Below are 16,193 nucleotides of genomic sequence, written 5' to 3'. Positions count from 1 at the left end.
GGGGCCACGGCGACTGGAACCTGTATGGACAGGTTTTGATTAGCCCAAGGGGTAGGAATGGTGGTTGGGGGGGGAGGGGGGGGGGAAAGAGAGGCGGACAGACAGTGCAGGAAGTACCGGGGGGGTGGGGTTTGACTAGGAAGTGGGGGGGGGGGGGTGTGGCCGATGACTAACGGTGACTGGGGGTAGGGCTAGTCCCGGCTGCCTGGGGGCACGAGCAGCAGTTATGATTGACAGGAGAAAGCATGGCGGCGCAATGGTTAGCAATGCTGTCTCAAAGCACCAAGGTCCCAGGTTCGATCCTGGCCCCGGGTCACTATCCGTGTGGACTTTGCACATTCTTCCCGTGTCTGTGTGGGTTTCGCCCCCACACATGTGCAGGGTAGGTGGATTGGCCACGCTAAAATTGCCCCTTAATTAGAAAAAATGAATTGGGCACTCTAACTTTTTTTAAATGATTGACAGGAGAGGAGGGGGAGGGGGCGAGACAACCCCACCCGGGTTCCATACGGTAATGTGGAATGTGCAAGGGTTTGGGGGGGGGGGGGGGGGGGGCAGTGAAGCGAAAGTTTGCTGCTGCAAGAGACCCACCTGAAGGTGAAAGACCAGGTGAATCTTTGGAAGGTCTGGGTATGAGAAGGCAGGGCCTTCAGGAGTAACCTCAGCCAGAGTTCAACCCACACTGTTGGCCTCTCTCTGCATCATGAACCAGCTATCTAGCCAACTGAGCTAAACCGATACATTCTCTTCTCAGTGATGGTGCGGTACTGAGGAATCATAGATTCGCTGCCGTGCAGAAGGCCTTTCGGCCCATCGGGTCTGCACCGACCCTCTGAAAGAGTGTCCTATTCCCCCTAACCCCACTTAGTCCATACATCTTTGGACTGAGGGAAGAAAACGGAGCACCCGGAGGAAACCCATGCAGTCACGGGGGAGAGACAGAGTCACCCAAGGCTGGAATTGAACCTGGGTCCCTCCCGCTGTGAGGCAGCAGTGCTAACCACTGTGCCGCCATGCTGCACTGTTAGAAGGGTTGTTCTACAGACAAGGAATTAAGTTGTGGCTCTGCCTCATTTGATTAGACAGGGGTTAAGATTCCTGAGCTCTTATGATAGGTGGGGCCTGTAACATGTGTACTGGCCAATATTCCTCCCTCCAACTACCAGCGACAACATGCCTACTTGGTCACACTTAGGTTATCAGTTGCCATGTCAGAGTATCTGGACTCAAATACCCATCATCTACCTTCGCGGTGCAGGAGGCTACCATTTGGTCCCATCACGTTTGCACTGCTTCGCTGAAAGATCATTCTACCCAAGTCCCATTCCCGTGTTAACTCCACAACCTTGCACATTCTCTTTTCAGAGAACAATCCAACTCCCTTTGAATACCTCAAACAACCTTCTTCCAACACCCTTCCGAAGTTCATCCCAGTCCCCAACCACCCAGGTTGAAAAAAAAACTTTACAGCAAGGTTATTAAAACAGAATCAAGGCTGATTAGGCAAGGTCTTTCTTTACTAAAGCCATGGGTAGCTGTTCAGTTATAAGAACCCAGAGGTTAATTAAAGACGTTGCAATTCCATTATTTTGCCACAGTCGTCTTCCAACCATAAAGGCTAGACCCATTCCAAGAAAACTAAAAAAGCTGGAAGAAATTTGTGTCACCAATAACCGGGACAAAGCTCAAACAGAATAATGCCCATGGACAGTCCTAGTTTTGACATCGCATACAGTTTATTTTTGCGTACAGCTTATTTTTGCACACCACTTTTTAGATTTGTAACCATCAGTTTTAGCTTAAAATGGAAGTGAAAGTAGTTTCACAAAGGCTCAGACAGAGTAAAAAGCAGAGACTATGGGAAGATTACAGGAATATTAGACAGCTTTAAATAGGTTGATTAGGAGGTAAACTAGAAATGAGTGCAGCGCAAATGGTAAACATCCCAAATAATTCCCCAATTCCATAATATGGAACTGGTGAAAACTTCATAGGCTGCGATAGAAAATGAAAAACCCGAGATGCCACTGTTCCCTCCTTCCCTGTCCAAGGCACCTCAAATCTCAATAGATATTGCCTGATATCTTTCTAACTCGTGTATCCTATTCCATATCCTGTCTATTTCACATGCTGTGTTAAAAAGCAACTCAGGATTCACTTACAAGGCTTGGCAGGAACGCCATCTAGTGGTCCTGCCAAGAGTTTGCAAAGCACAATATGAAGTAGCTAAATTCAGCTGGATTTTCAACTCACAGAATCACAAAATTGTCCACAGTGCAGAGGAAGGCTGTTTGGCCCATCGAGTCTGCACCAGCTCTCTGGAACGGCTCTCCCCATAACCCTGCACGTTGCTCTTTTTCCGATTTCCCATTTGAATAATTCAGTAGAGTCTGCCTCCACCACAACACGTTCCAGACCCTAAACAATCTTCCAAAGAAAGTCACATGGTGGGGGGTATAAAGTTCCAACCCCAAATGGTTATTCCATTTAGCAAACTATTAAATAAATGTCTTCACAGATCAAAATGACGTTCGTACTTGGTCCCTTCATAATTGGAGGATTGCCTCCTGAAATGTACTCCAGTTGGTGCAAATTCCGTGGGGGAAAAAAAATCTGACAGCACTTCAAACGGACGGTACAATATCAGATCAGTCCAAACCAGAGCTGACCCAGTCTCTCAAAAAGTCAAAGCAGCATGACAAACCGTCTACTCACCAGCACCAGACTGATCCCTATCATTGCACCATCATAAAACATCTGACGAAACTTGGGCTGCTCAACCTTCAAAAGGAAATTACAAGATTTTTTTTAAGAAAAGGCAACTTTGCAGCATGTCAAACTGAAATTAATTACCAGCGCAAGGGCATTGAGCAGAAAAGGCACAGATAATAATCGCTTGTCAAAAGTAGGCTTCAATGAAGTTACTGTGAAAAGCCCCTAGTCGCCACATTCTGGCGCCTGTTCGGGGAGGCTGGTACGGGAATTGAACCCGCGCTGCTGGCCTTGTTCTGTTAGGATGGCGATTCTATTTTTCTCCCACAAAGATCAGTGCGTGCAATGGCCTCAGGTAGGTTTAGTAGATGCAAACACCAGTGAAGCCTGGTAGCAACGAAAATCAATCTAGCTGGTCGAATGGGGAGGTGGATCTGTAGTTACATGATCTAAGCTAGATGTTTCACCTGGTGAACAAGGGGAGGTGATGGGGCAGTGGTAACATCACTGGGCTCAGTCCCGAGAACTCAACGTACTCAGTCAGTGCTGATATTACTGAGCCTATCTTGGAGATGGACATTGAAGAGCTAATGGTCTGGCTGGGACAAGGGTTCAAATCCCACCGCAGCATGTACTGGAATTTAACTTCAATTAAATAAACCTGAAATATAAAGCTAGTCTAATGGGGATCACAAATCCATTGCTGCAAAACCCACCTGGCTCGCTGATGTTCTTTAGCCAAAACAATCTCCCATCCTTACCTGGTCTGGCCTACATGTGACTCCACCCACAGCAATGTGGTCGACTCTTAAATGCCCTCAGAAATGGCCCAGCGAGCCACTTAGGTGTATCAAACAGCTGCAAAGTTTAAAAGGAATGGAACCAGACGATCGCCCGGCACCACGTACATGTCAATGGCAAACTCAGCCCTGCTGACCTTACAAAGGCTTCCATGTCAACACACAAAGGCTTGTGCCAAAATTGGGAAAGTTGTCCCTTCTTGGGCAGGGCCTCAGTGTGGAGGATGACCTGCTTCCACTCCGGGGAGGCGAGTCCTGCGGTAGCTGAATAGTCCTATCCTGGATCCACAGACTCCGCCACAGGTTTGGTAGGTGGTATGTGAGGAGGTGGGTGAATGGTACGCTCTGGATTCTGCACTCCCCTTCCTCTGTTTACACTTGGCCTCCTCGTGCTCCACCCTGTGACGCTCGCGATGATTGGAGTCTTCGCGGATGCTTCTTCTCCAGTTAGTGTGTTCTAGGGCGAGCGATTCCCACGTGTCAGTGAGGAGGTTGCATTTATTTAGGGAGGCTTTAGAGTTTTCTTTGCATTGCTGAGCTCAGAGTAGATGGCTTGTTTTGGGAGTCTTGTGTCGTGCATGCGGACAATGTGGCCCACCCATCGCAGCTGGTCAAGTGTGATCAGTGCCCTTGATACTGGGGATATTAGCCTGGGAGGGGAGGCTCACGCTGGTACACCTATCCTGTCAGTGGATTTGCAGGATTTTGCGGAGACAGTGTTGGTGATATGCCTTCAGGGATTTGAGGCGTCTGCTGTACATTGTCCATGTTTCTGATGCATAAAGGAGGGCGGGGACCATGGTTGCTCTATAGACCATTGATTTGATTTATTGTCACACGTACCGAAATAGTGAAAGTATTTTTCTGCAGCCAAGGGAACGTACACAGTACGTACATAGTAGAAAAAAAGAATAATCAACACAGTACATCGACAAACAGTGACTGGTTACAGTGCGGAACAAGGGCCAAACAAAATAAATACATTAGCAAGAGCAGCATAGGGTGGCATGAATAGAGTTCTTGCAGGGAACAGATCAGTCCGAGGGGGAGTCGTTGAGGAGTCTAGTAGCTGTGGGGAGGAAGCTGTTCCTATGTCTGGATGTGACCATGAGCTTGGTGTTGGATTTAAGGTCCCAAGTCTTCCAAATAGGCTGTTCCTCAGGTGTCTGAAGGCTACACTTGCATATTGCAGTCGATGCTAAATTTCATCTTCAATGTCTGCTCACGCCAAGAGGTGGCTCCTGAGATATGGGAATTGATCCACATTGCCCAGGGGATCTTGGTGGTTGAGGGCAGGGTTTGTGACATGAGCGGGCTGGAGGAGAACCTGTTTTCCAGGCATTAAGTCTGAGGCCCAATCTTTCATATGCCTGAGTGATCGCAATGATGGTTTGTTGCTCGGCCTTAGAGTGTGACACAGGCATCGTCTGCAGCTCGATGACAAGAGGTTGGGATGGTCTTGGTTTGGGCCTAGAGGCAGAGGAGATTGACCAGTTTCCCGCTTGTCCAGTAGGTTAGCTCCACTCCAGTGGGGAGCTTCAGGGTGATGGGTGGCTGCGAGGAAGATGGAGACGAGCATAGGTGCAATGACGCAGCACAGTTTGCACATGTATTGGGTCTGTGGTGGATCCATTGGCGAGGATCACTGCTTGCATGTCACCGAGGAACAGGCAGACAATAGCGTTGAATTTCTTCAGGCAGCTGAATTTGAGGATTTTCCACAATCCCTCGCGGTTGACAGAGTCGAAGGCCTTAGCGGGATCGAAGACGACCATGTACAGCGGTTGATGCTGCTCCCTGCACTTTTTCTGGATTTGTTGCACGCTGAAGATCATGTCCATTGAGCCTCTTGATGCACGAAAGCCACACAGAGACTCATATGGAGGAGCTCTTCAGCCACTGGAAGCGGTTTGAGGATTCCCACGATGACCTTTCATCGGAGAGTAGGGAACTTCCTCTAATTTCTGCAGTCGTTTTAAACCCTTGCCACAGCCTCTGCATTTAGGGCGGCACAGTAGCAGTGGTTAGCACTGTTGTTTCACAGCGCCAGGGTCCCAGGTTCGATTCTCGCTTGGGTCACTGTGAGCTGAGTCTGCTGATTCTCCCTACGTCTGCGTGGATTTCCCCGGGTGCTCCGGCTTCATCCCAAAGGACGTGCTTGTTAGGTAATTTGGACATTCTGAATTCTCCCTCAGTTGTCCCCGAACAGGTGCCGGAATGTGGCCACTGGGGGATTTTCACAGTAACTTCGTGGCAGTGTTAATGTGAGCCGACTTGTGACAATAATAAAGATTAAATTAAGCTAGTTCTGCCGTGCAGGTCTTCAGTGCTATTGCCGGAATGTTTCGAGTGCCATCAGCCGCTTCTTGATATCACGTGGAGTGAATCGAATTGGCTAAAGACCAGCATCTGGATGCTGTGAATTTCGGGAAGGCCGCGGTAGTCCACTCGCAGCAAGTCTGACCGAGGACTGTTACAGATGCTTCAGCCTCGTCTCCTGCACTCGTGTGCTGGGCTCCCCTACCATTGAGCAAGGGCATGTTTGTGGAGCTGTCTAGTCCACATGTGGCAGGACTGGAGCTTAGACCTGACTGATTGGTTGTGGGATCACTTAAGCTCCATCCATCATTTGCTGCTTCCGTCGTTTTGGCCTGCATGTCGTCTTGTATTGTAGCTTCGGCAGGTCTAAGCCTCATTTTAGGTATGCATGATGCTGCTCCTAGCATTCCCTGTCCCTGGGTCAAAATCCTGGATCTCCCAAATACTAGTCTGGATGTTTCGACAACACAGACTGCCACGGTTCAAGGACGTACACCACAACCTTCTCAAAGGCAATTGGGAATGAGCAGTTAATGCTGTCCGAGCAGTTGTGCCCACATCCAATGAACAAATAAAATATCCTTCGACTGATCAGCCACTAGACAGATTTAATTGTGCCTATCTGGGGGGGCAAACAGACAGACATACGGCCTAGATGCTCATGGTAGGTGCCTCAGTTTCCTCCAAATAAATCGCACTTATCAGGACATCGACAGTAACAAAGCCAACTAAGCAGGTTCCCCTCCGTGTAACAAATAAAGTTGCATTTGACGTGGTTCCCAGGTTCGATTCCCGGCTGGGTCACTGTCTGTGTGGAGTCTGCATGTCCTCCCCCTGCGTGCGTGGGTTTCCTCCGGGTGCTCCGGTTTCCTCCCACAGTCCAAAGATGTGCGGGTTAGGTGGATTGGCCATGTTAAAATTGCCCGTAGTGTCCTAATAAAAGTAAGGTTGGGGGGGGGGGGGTTGTTGGGTTACGGGTATAGGGTGGATATGTGGGTTTGAGTAGGGTGATCATGGCTCGGCACAACATTGAGGGCCGAAGGGCCTGTTCTGTGCTGTACTGTTCTATGTTCTAATGTTTCAGCAACCTTAACCAAAACAAGAGTTTTGCTGCATTGACTCTTCAACAGTTTAAGAAAACAAAACTGATGCCACAGATAAAGGACTTGAAATGCACAACAAAGTCTTCATGGCCTTAGCAAAGTCCTGGTTATTCTTCAATGTAGCAGCACACCTTCCTAGCCTGGTGTCAATGTGAGCACGCGTGCTCCAGACTGATTTCCGGTGTGGACAGATTTAATCAGATACTTTTACTGATGCAGTCAAAAAGGGCAGTATAACGCAAGTTTTATTTGAAATCATCAGCTGCAATACATGGGTGCCACTCACAGCAAATAAATATAGACCATCTGGGCCAGCATTTTATAGCCATCCACACATTGCACAGAATGAGCCAAAACATGGAATGCCATAGGATTCCGACAGTGCACAAGGTGGCCATTCAGCACATCGAGTCTGCACCAACCTCTGAAAGAGCACCCTATCTAGGCCCACTCCCCCACCCCATTCCAATAACCCCTTAGCCTAACCTACACATCTTTGGATACTAAGGAGCAATTTAGCACGGCCAATCCACCTAAACTGCACATCTTTGGACTGTGGGAGGAAACCGGGGCACCCAAAAGGAAACCCACCCAGACATCCAAGGCTGGAATAGAACCCAGGTCCCTCGCGCTGTGAGGCAGCAGTGCTAACCACTGCCACGTGATTTACACATAGCTATACAACCCAGCACGTCTCTGCAAATCCACATTCAAATCATGTAATACTCATTCAATACCACCTTCTCGCCCAACTGAGCCCCCAACACCATAAGCTGTTTAAGAACATATTTCCATTGACGTGCCAGGAATTTGCACAGAAGTAGCATATTAACTGGGCTCACTCGACACAACAGTAACAGGAGGCAAGATCCAAGAACACTGAGGTGTAGAGAAATTGTACATTTAATTCGAACAGTATTGCACCATTGCCGACCTTCATCGCTGCAGAGAAAGGTGGAAACCACAGGAAAAACACATCCATGCCAGTGAGTCAGCCACAAATAGCTACTGCATGGCGTAGCAAGTTCGAAAATAAGGGAACAGAAGTTTTAAGCATGGACCCTCCGAAGCAGTAGCATCACAACAGTACATGCAGGCTCCCCGAAGTTCAGCTCCTCAGTCAAGACCACCATTACAACACACTGTTCTTAAAGCAGAACTTAAAATTTACATTTGTAAAAACAAAAGTTTATCATTTAATAGTAGTCAGATTGTAAATTAAGTACAATTGCAAGTATTAATGACTGTCACGTGGTGAGATCACATGTGCCAGCTTAAAAGGTCATTAATATAGTTACAAACAGGATTTGCTGAAACAAGAGACAAGTCTGTTTCTCAAGTGGATTTACACTCTATTGTTCTACGAGACGGATCAAAAGGTATTAAATTCAAGATTATTCTTTTGTCCCCACTCGCCAAGACGGCATATACTGACCACCTGAAGAGGAAGAAAATACGTTTTACAGCCAAGACAGTGAAAGTCACATCTCTTACAACAGCACAGCATTGTGCAAAAGGTGAAGCTGAGGAAACTTAACAAGTGGCCAGTGACGATGATCAGAGGCAGCGGAGAAAGTGCAAACAAATTTACTAGAAAGATCCAAAAACGGAGAGGTTATACCCAGTAGGAATGATTGCACAGGCTGGGGTTCGTTCCTCTGGGAAAGAAGGGTCATCCAAGGAGAGGCCATTAAACTTTTGGAAGTGCCTGATAGGGTAGTCTGCGAGATGATATTTCCAATAGTGGTTGAGACCGTCACTAATAAACGTAATAGGGTTGTCACAGAAATATCTTTAACCATAGAATGGTCAAAGAACGGGCGGCACAGCGGTGAGCACTGCTGCCTCACAGCTCCGAGCAATTTGCACATTCTCCCTGAGCCTGCGTTGGTCCCACACCACAACCCAAAGATGTGCAGGGTAGGTGAATTGGCCACGCTAAATTGCCCCTTAATTGGAAAAGATTGTGCTTTTTTAAATGCTTATGGAATCCGGAAAACATTAGCCGCAGCACTGAGACATTTAAGGGGAAGTAAGATAAATGCAAGAGAGAAAGGAATAGAAAGATACATTAGAGATTTAAAGGGTGGGGTAAGGTTCATAGAACATAAACACAAGCCCATGTTTAAACTACTATTATCACGGTCGGTCCACCAATGCAGCAGACACGTAAATGAACTCTCCAAATATGTGGAGTTCCCCTAAAATGCTGGCAAATGCAGACATCCAACCTCCTTACTTTCTGGAAGAATATCAAAATGGTTATCTACGTTTCTGGCAGGATTCGGGAGGAGCTTCAAAGATCCCACTGGAGAAAACCTTGGCACAAGATCAGAGAGCAGACAGAACACGACCTTTGTGGATTCACAGAGAAACAGCACTCAAGCAATGACAAAGACTCGCAATCAAGTGCCAAGAAGGGCACAGGTTATGAAATAATAATAGAAACTGCTGCTGTGCCAGAACAAAGAGGGAGAAAAGTCGATACCAGTAATTAGAACAGCAAGCAGGGAAGAGATGATTAGAAACATTTCTTCGAGTATTGCGAGTTATCTCGTCAAAAGACATGAATCTGAAAATCACCAATTAGCAACTCTTACTATAAACTGATTTTCATAATGCCATGGTAAATCCTGTTAATGCAGATAAGGCCCCTGTTAGAATAGATGGGAGAGTTTACATACTGAAAATTTAACTAACCACTGGCAGTTGTCAAAAGAATGTGCAAACTTGCACAAAAGATCCATTTCGTTTTCATAAGCGACTACATTTCGGACTTTCGCAGACGGTTTGTGAATATTTCCCTCACGATAAAGTTTCTAACTTTGTCTACACCAAGTTCATTTATTTAAAAAAACAAATTTGTAGCAGTCACCAGGAAACCCACCTGGATAAGAATTAATAGCAATATAATAAGCACTTTTCTTAATTTGCCGATACGATCATTGTTAACTACCACCTGCCACTGTACAAACTTCGGTGGTTCTGCTCGTGGAGGATGTGGATTGACGGCTTGTGGGCCCTTCCGCATTTCATTATTATGCCCTTGAGGGGATTGGCAGCTTTGCCCCAGCAGCCAGAGCAAGAACAATCCACTTAAATAATGGGAACTCTATTCAACAAGCTAACATTATAAGCAGTGCACACAGCAAAAGTTACCCATTGTCCTGAAGCGGTAGTAATAGTGGCGTAGGTCCAAAACCTCTCAGTTCAAACACTTGCCTATACATACAGATTGGAGGGTAGGGGGGTGGAAAGGCTGCCACAACACAGCCATTGTTCAATCTTTGCAGACTGGACTCTGCGGAGCCCACCAATAATCTCATCAAATGAAAGTTTGTTAGTTCTCTAGTTCTTCTGCAAATGGCTTGTGCTTCACCTATCCATCGACCAACGTTGGTGATATCTTCAAATCTGTAGAAGTCATCGCTTCTCTAACTTCTTAAACTTGGCTTCTGCAATCAGAATGGAACAATGCAGTTATAACCTTCAAGAGAGGATGGCTACATAGAACAGGCTTCAAAAAGGATTTACTTTATCATACGGGTCTGCAAATGTCTTTGCTCGCAGAAGCGTGGAAAGATTTGGCCACATGGTATATTAGTTGCACGGAACATAAATAAAGGTTGGAGATTAGGTTTGTATCTGCTAGGGTATGGAAGGTTAAGACGCTTGATCAAAAGCTTTAAGATCCTGAGCGGCACGGTGGCGCAGTGGTTAGCACTGCTGCATCACGCACTGAGGACCCGGGTTCGATCCCGGCCCCGGGTCACTGTCCGTGTGGAGTTTGCACATTCTCCCAGTGTCTGCGTGGGTCCCACCCCCACAACCCAAAGATGTACAGGCTAGGTGAATTGGCCACACTAAATTGCCCCTTAATTGGAAAAAAAAGAATTGTGTACTCCAAATTAATTTTTTTAAACCTTTAAGAATCTCTTACATTTGAGGATAAACTAGAACCAGAGGGTACGATCCTTTAATACTGAGATGAGGAGGAATTTCTTCAGCCAGAGGGTGGTGAATCTGTGGAACTATTTGCTGCAGAAGGCTGTGGAGGCCAAATCACTGAGCGTCATTAAGACAAAGATACATAGGTTCTTGATTAGTAAGGGGATCAAGGGGTTATGGGGAGAAGGCAGGAGAATGGGGATGAGAAACACATCAGCTATGCTTGAATGGTGGAGCAGACTCGATGGGCCGAGTGGCCTAATTCTGCTCCTATGTCTTATGGAGGGTGTTTCCTCTTGTCAGAGAATCAAGAACTAGGGGGCCGCTGTTTAAAAATAAGGGGTCACTCATTTCAGATGGCGGTAAGGAAACATTTCTTTCTCATGAGCCAAATGGCAGTGGAAGCAGAAACTTTGAATATTTTTAAGACAGAGCTAGATAGATATTCTTGATTAACAAGGGGGTGACAGGTTATCAGGGGTGGGCAGGAATGTGGAGTTGAGATTACAATCAGATGTCATGTTCTTATTGACTAGCAGCGCAGGCTTGAGGGGCCTGCTCCTATCCCTAATTCATATGTCCGTATGTAAGCAACGTATACAGTACATGACTCCCAGTATGTCCCACAATTAGTGTTTCACAGCTTATAGCTCTTTTAAACACAGGGATATCCAAAATTGAGAGTAGAAGCTCCGTATGGAACTCAAAAAACAGTTTCAGATTTGGAAATAGGAATCCTACCAACAGGGTCCCTAAGAATTAGAGTTTTTACGTTGGTCCATATGTATCTATGCAAAGCACAATCCTAATAAATGCTCAATTTTGCTTTTAATACTATCCCCAGAGTAACCCAAGAAATGTGCTGAAGGAGCACAGGTCGCAAGCTCGGAGCGTAAATTCCCACCTAGCTTTTTGGAGTATGCATCCAGTCTGTAGGCTGCTTGTTCCAGGGCTGTGACTTGTTCCTCAATCTGATTGATCTGATCAAGGTATGGCTGCAGACTGGCATCTAAAAGATAAAACACCATGTAGATTTCAAATCAACCACTCACGGCTACGCAGGAAATCTAAAATATCATTAAAGAATCGAATGATCGACAGAAAACTGGTTCTACTGATGGAAAACGCTGTCAGACACAACTGCCCTTTGTTAGAGACAAAGTTACCCGCAAAAGTTGAAAACGTGATTGCTTAAAGCGATCAGACCCAATCACGGGAGTCCAAATAGCTTCACTTTATTGGTCACAATTGTTTTCTCTGTCCTGCTGCTTTTGCCTAGTTACACAAGTATTCAACAAAACTCGTTGTCCGCCGCATGGCCGCTGCTACTCCAAATGTGAATACAACCTTCTGCTGCGACTTCCTTTCCCTCTACTGGAAACATTTATATGTGTTGGGCACGGTTATTAAAAACTGCCCACACCCGCGACACAGTCTCCTGGCACCATCATTGTAAAACAGAAACCGGAGGGAGTTTGCAAGTTGCCCCACTGTGTGCCCTCAGGGTGAGTTTATAACTTTTAAGAAAAATAGAAACAAAGCTGCTAAACTCTGGATTAGCTTCTCGCCCAACAGCCTGCTTACAAAATCAGAGACTATTGTGCTAACTTAGGGCCACAGTATCCTATACCACTCGAACACAGCGGTATGTAAGACCAGTGCATGCTGGCTTTCTTGGGTTTGATCTAATGACAAGCTAAACGTCATCTAACTCCTTACAAGCCAATCATAACTCAGTGGTTTATTAGACATTGCTTGCTGCTCCACGACATAGGAGCAAAAAGCGTCTCGCTTGAGCGTCATTTGAAAGACAACTTCCCCCCAACGCTGTACTATATCCATCAGTACCCAACTTCGGCGCCAGCCTAAATTCAGCATCCAGGTCCTAGATCAGGGCTCAGTCTTTGATTTTGACTTAGTTAGTGAGAATGTCTCAACTGAAACAAGTTGATGTGAGCTGACTGCCTTTGATCGGGTGCATCATCAAGAAGCCCTATCAAAATTAAAGTCAATGGGAATCGTGGATTATTGGGGGGGGGGGGGGGGGTTACACCTAACCATCTTCAGCCATTTCAATGACTTTCCCTCCAAGGCCAGATGTGCTGATGTTCATTGATGATTTCTCACTGTTCTGATGGATTCACAATTCCTTAGATATTAAAGCAGTCCATGCCTGCATGTAGCAAGACCCGGACAACATTCAGGCTGAGGGCGATGTGTGGTGCGAATCTTATTTGCCATGTATCTGCCAGGCAATAAGCATCTCCAAGAAGGGAACACTTAACCAACTTCCAAGACAATCCACAGCTTTACCTTCAAACCTGACTAGAAATTTAACCACTATTATTATTACAGGAGCAAGTTCAGAGGTTGGGAATCCTGTGAATATCTTCCTTCCTGATTCTCAAGACTGCCCACTGTCTACAAGGCAAAGTCAGGGGTGTGATGGAATACTCTCCACTTGCCTGGATGAGTGTAGCTCCAACAACACAAGAAGCTCAACATCATCTAGGACAAAGAAACCTGATTGACAGGCACCCCCTCCACCATCGGGGCAGTGCGTACCAGCACTGCAGCAACTCACCAAGGCTCTTTCAACAGCACCTTTCAAACCTGCGACCTTTACTACCTAGAAGGACAAGGGCAGCAACACAAGGGAACACCAGTATTTGAAAGTTCCCCTCCAAGCCACTGGAGCTTTACCTAAAATGATGGCCATTATCTGAAGTACTGGATTTCAATGCCACTCAATTCAAAATGGCAATTACGCTCCTCTTGAGAAAGTTACTTTGTGCAGGGAAACCCCAACATTTTAGTTCCATCGAAACTGATGTCGCTTCGAGCACCCAGCGCATTTGAAAAAATCCAGCCAACTCAGTATATTATAATTGGATCGACTGTCAAAATGAGGCATCAAGCGGTTCCTAGTCTAGCAAGCTCACAACGGGTGCAGCACTCCGGGGCAGCGGTTAGCGCTGCTGCCTCACGGCACCAAGGACCCAAGTTCGATCCTGCCCCCAAGTCACTGTCCGTGTGGAGTGTGCACAGTCTGCCCGTGCCTGCGTGGGTCTCACCCCCACAACCCAAAGATGTGCAGGGTAGGTGGATTGGCCACGCTAAATTGCCCCTTAATTGGAAAAAAAAAGAATTGGGTACTCTAAATTTATTTTTAAAAATAGCAAGCTCCCAATAATTAGCCTCCACTGAAGTCACGAGGCTTATTCAGACAGCTCCTACGAAAGGAGGAATGAGTGTTTTTGGCCAAATGGCATTAGCAGCTAAACGTTACAAGCCAAAGCTCACCCGTGAAGCAACTCCCATTAACCACAACTGTTTAAAATTGAAACTCCCAAATACTCACATTTCTGATTGAGATCTTTGAGGTTGCGGTTAATATTAACAGCAATCTCCTTCATCTCAAGGTACTTAAGGCCAGTCAGTTTGTTCATGTTCTCCAGGAGTTTGTAATCTTCACAGGTAGCTAAGGCAGATAAAGAGATGACATGCATCAGTAACTCAGTGATTAATTCGGTTTGTAATGTACAGCTCGGCAGGTCTGTTAAAGACAGGATGCTACTACTTGTTCAAGAGGGACATGAGCATTGCCCAACATTAAACCGTATGGCAGAAATCAGCAAGATAGAAGATTGGGTTCCATGCGGGTGGTCCAGCCTATTTGAGCTCATTCTTTAGATTGCCAACCATTGCATCTCCCCATTACAGCGTCTAGCAGTTTTCCCCAGTGTCCTAGTTTCAAACATTCCACTGCAGCTGATGAACACTCTTTGCGAGAAAAAAATACTTGCGTCATATAGTCACCCGACGCAACCCTCAACTTTCCGTCTCTGTATTAGTAGGCATGCACCAGCTGCCTGTCCTCCAATGCATTAAATGGAATGTACTCGTTTTCCCTTCAACGCACTTCACACTTGCTTGTGCTCTTCAATCTCCACATTGGGTTTTGCCTGCCCCCTCCCGAAACCCAATCTCAAACATTAATGGCGGGGCTTTCAGTCATTTGGGCCTTTTCTATGCGACTCCAGCCATTCCTGTGCTGATCATCTCACTCTCCCTTTTAAAAAACAATCTTTTCACCCACATCCTCCCAGAACAGTTTCCTCTGCCACCTCACCCCACCCCCCATACTTCTTGTTTCTAATCTGAAATTTGAACCGCATAATTTACCAGGACCAACCCCAAAAGCAATCCAACATCCTAAATTTAAAATGTACCACCTCTCTATCCGCTGCATTATAACTGCAGTTCACCACCATTGTCAACAAGACTTCAAACCCCCGCCACAATTATTTCTGGAATGCAGCAAATTATATTCTAGCCCTGTGGGCTACAGTACTTTAAGTGCATATCCAAGTGTTTTTTAAAATCGGTGGGGGAGCTTCATGTCTACCACCCTTTGAAGAAGTGCAAGGCGGCCATTGACCTAAGGGTGAAAAACATTACTCGACTCCTCTCATCAATTACTTTAAATCTCAGCTCTAATATCTCAACCCACCCCCCCCCCCCCCACCCCCACCCCCCAAAAGATATTGATTGATGTTGAAATGCCAGCCAACAAACAATGTTTAACATCCACTGAACCAAGACAAAACCTCTGCTTATTGTTCCCAGTAGTCTGAAAGGAAATATGGTGCCAAGGAACAATATGCTGGAATGAGAGAGGGGATGCGCTGCCCCTCTAGTTACAGAGCATGGCTCCGCAGTTTGATCTCTACATAACCAATGTCACTCTCACCTGTGAGCTCTCCCTGCAGGTAGGCAGACATTTTGGTAAACATGTCCTTACAGAGCTCGTTGATGTCTGGTTCGGAAGGTTCTGTGGCTTCCTCCGCTGTTTCCACTCCAAAATCATCTACTGGCAGAGTAAAATTGTAATATTAATGGTTGACCCAGCTGTTCTCCAATAGTGCCAGAGATGAGCGACACAGGGGCTCAAGACCTCCAAAGTTGATCTTTTGACCAAAGTCAAACCAAAAGGCCGCCAAAACATTTCTACAGCAATTTGTGGAATTGTTAATGTGCGGAAACAAAGTACACGAGACTAATGGTTGTTTTTAAGGTAAAACGTTTCAAAGAAAATTACAGCTCAGAAAATCTAATGTATTGTAATTAAATAGTCCGGTCACCGATCTACATAGAACGTTGCTATAGGTCAAAAGTCAACAACATGACTTACTTCATCCAAGGGGGGGGGGGAGAAGAGGGGGGGTCGGGGGGGGGGGGAGAAGAGGGGGGTCGGGGGGGGGGGGAGAAGAGGGGGGGTCGGGGGGGCCGGGGGGGGGGGAGAAGAGGG

At 46.4% G+C, this 16,193-nt stretch overlaps 1 protein-coding gene across 1 annotated transcript; it reads right to left on the bottom strand.

Annotated features, from left to right (window-relative positions):
• Positions 1-7,814: 7,814 nt before the first annotated feature.
• Positions 7,815-15,782, bottom strand: bloc1s2 (biogenesis of lysosomal organelles complex-1, subunit 2). The gene is made up of 4 exons (XM_038782961.1): positions 15,636-15,782; positions 14,244-14,363; positions 11,787-11,891; positions 7,815-10,389 (listed from the first exon to the last, which is right to left on the bottom strand). The coding sequence occupies exons 1-4, from the start codon at positions 15,676-15,678 to the stop codon at positions 10,358-10,360; spliced, it is 300 nt and encodes a 99-aa protein (XP_038638889.1). The 5' UTR covers positions 15,679-15,782; the 3' UTR covers positions 7,815-10,357.
• Between the last annotated feature and the right edge of the window lie 411 nt (positions 15,783-16,193).

Source organism: Scyliorhinus canicula, chromosome 22 (genome assembly GCF_902713615.1).
Source record: "Scyliorhinus canicula chromosome 22, sScyCan1.1, whole genome shotgun sequence".
Taxonomy (NCBI): domain Eukaryota; kingdom Metazoa; phylum Chordata; class Chondrichthyes; order Carcharhiniformes; family Scyliorhinidae; genus Scyliorhinus; species Scyliorhinus canicula.
The sequence above is the reverse complement of the archived record's forward strand: the minus strand, read 5'-3'. Positions and strand labels throughout refer to the sequence as shown.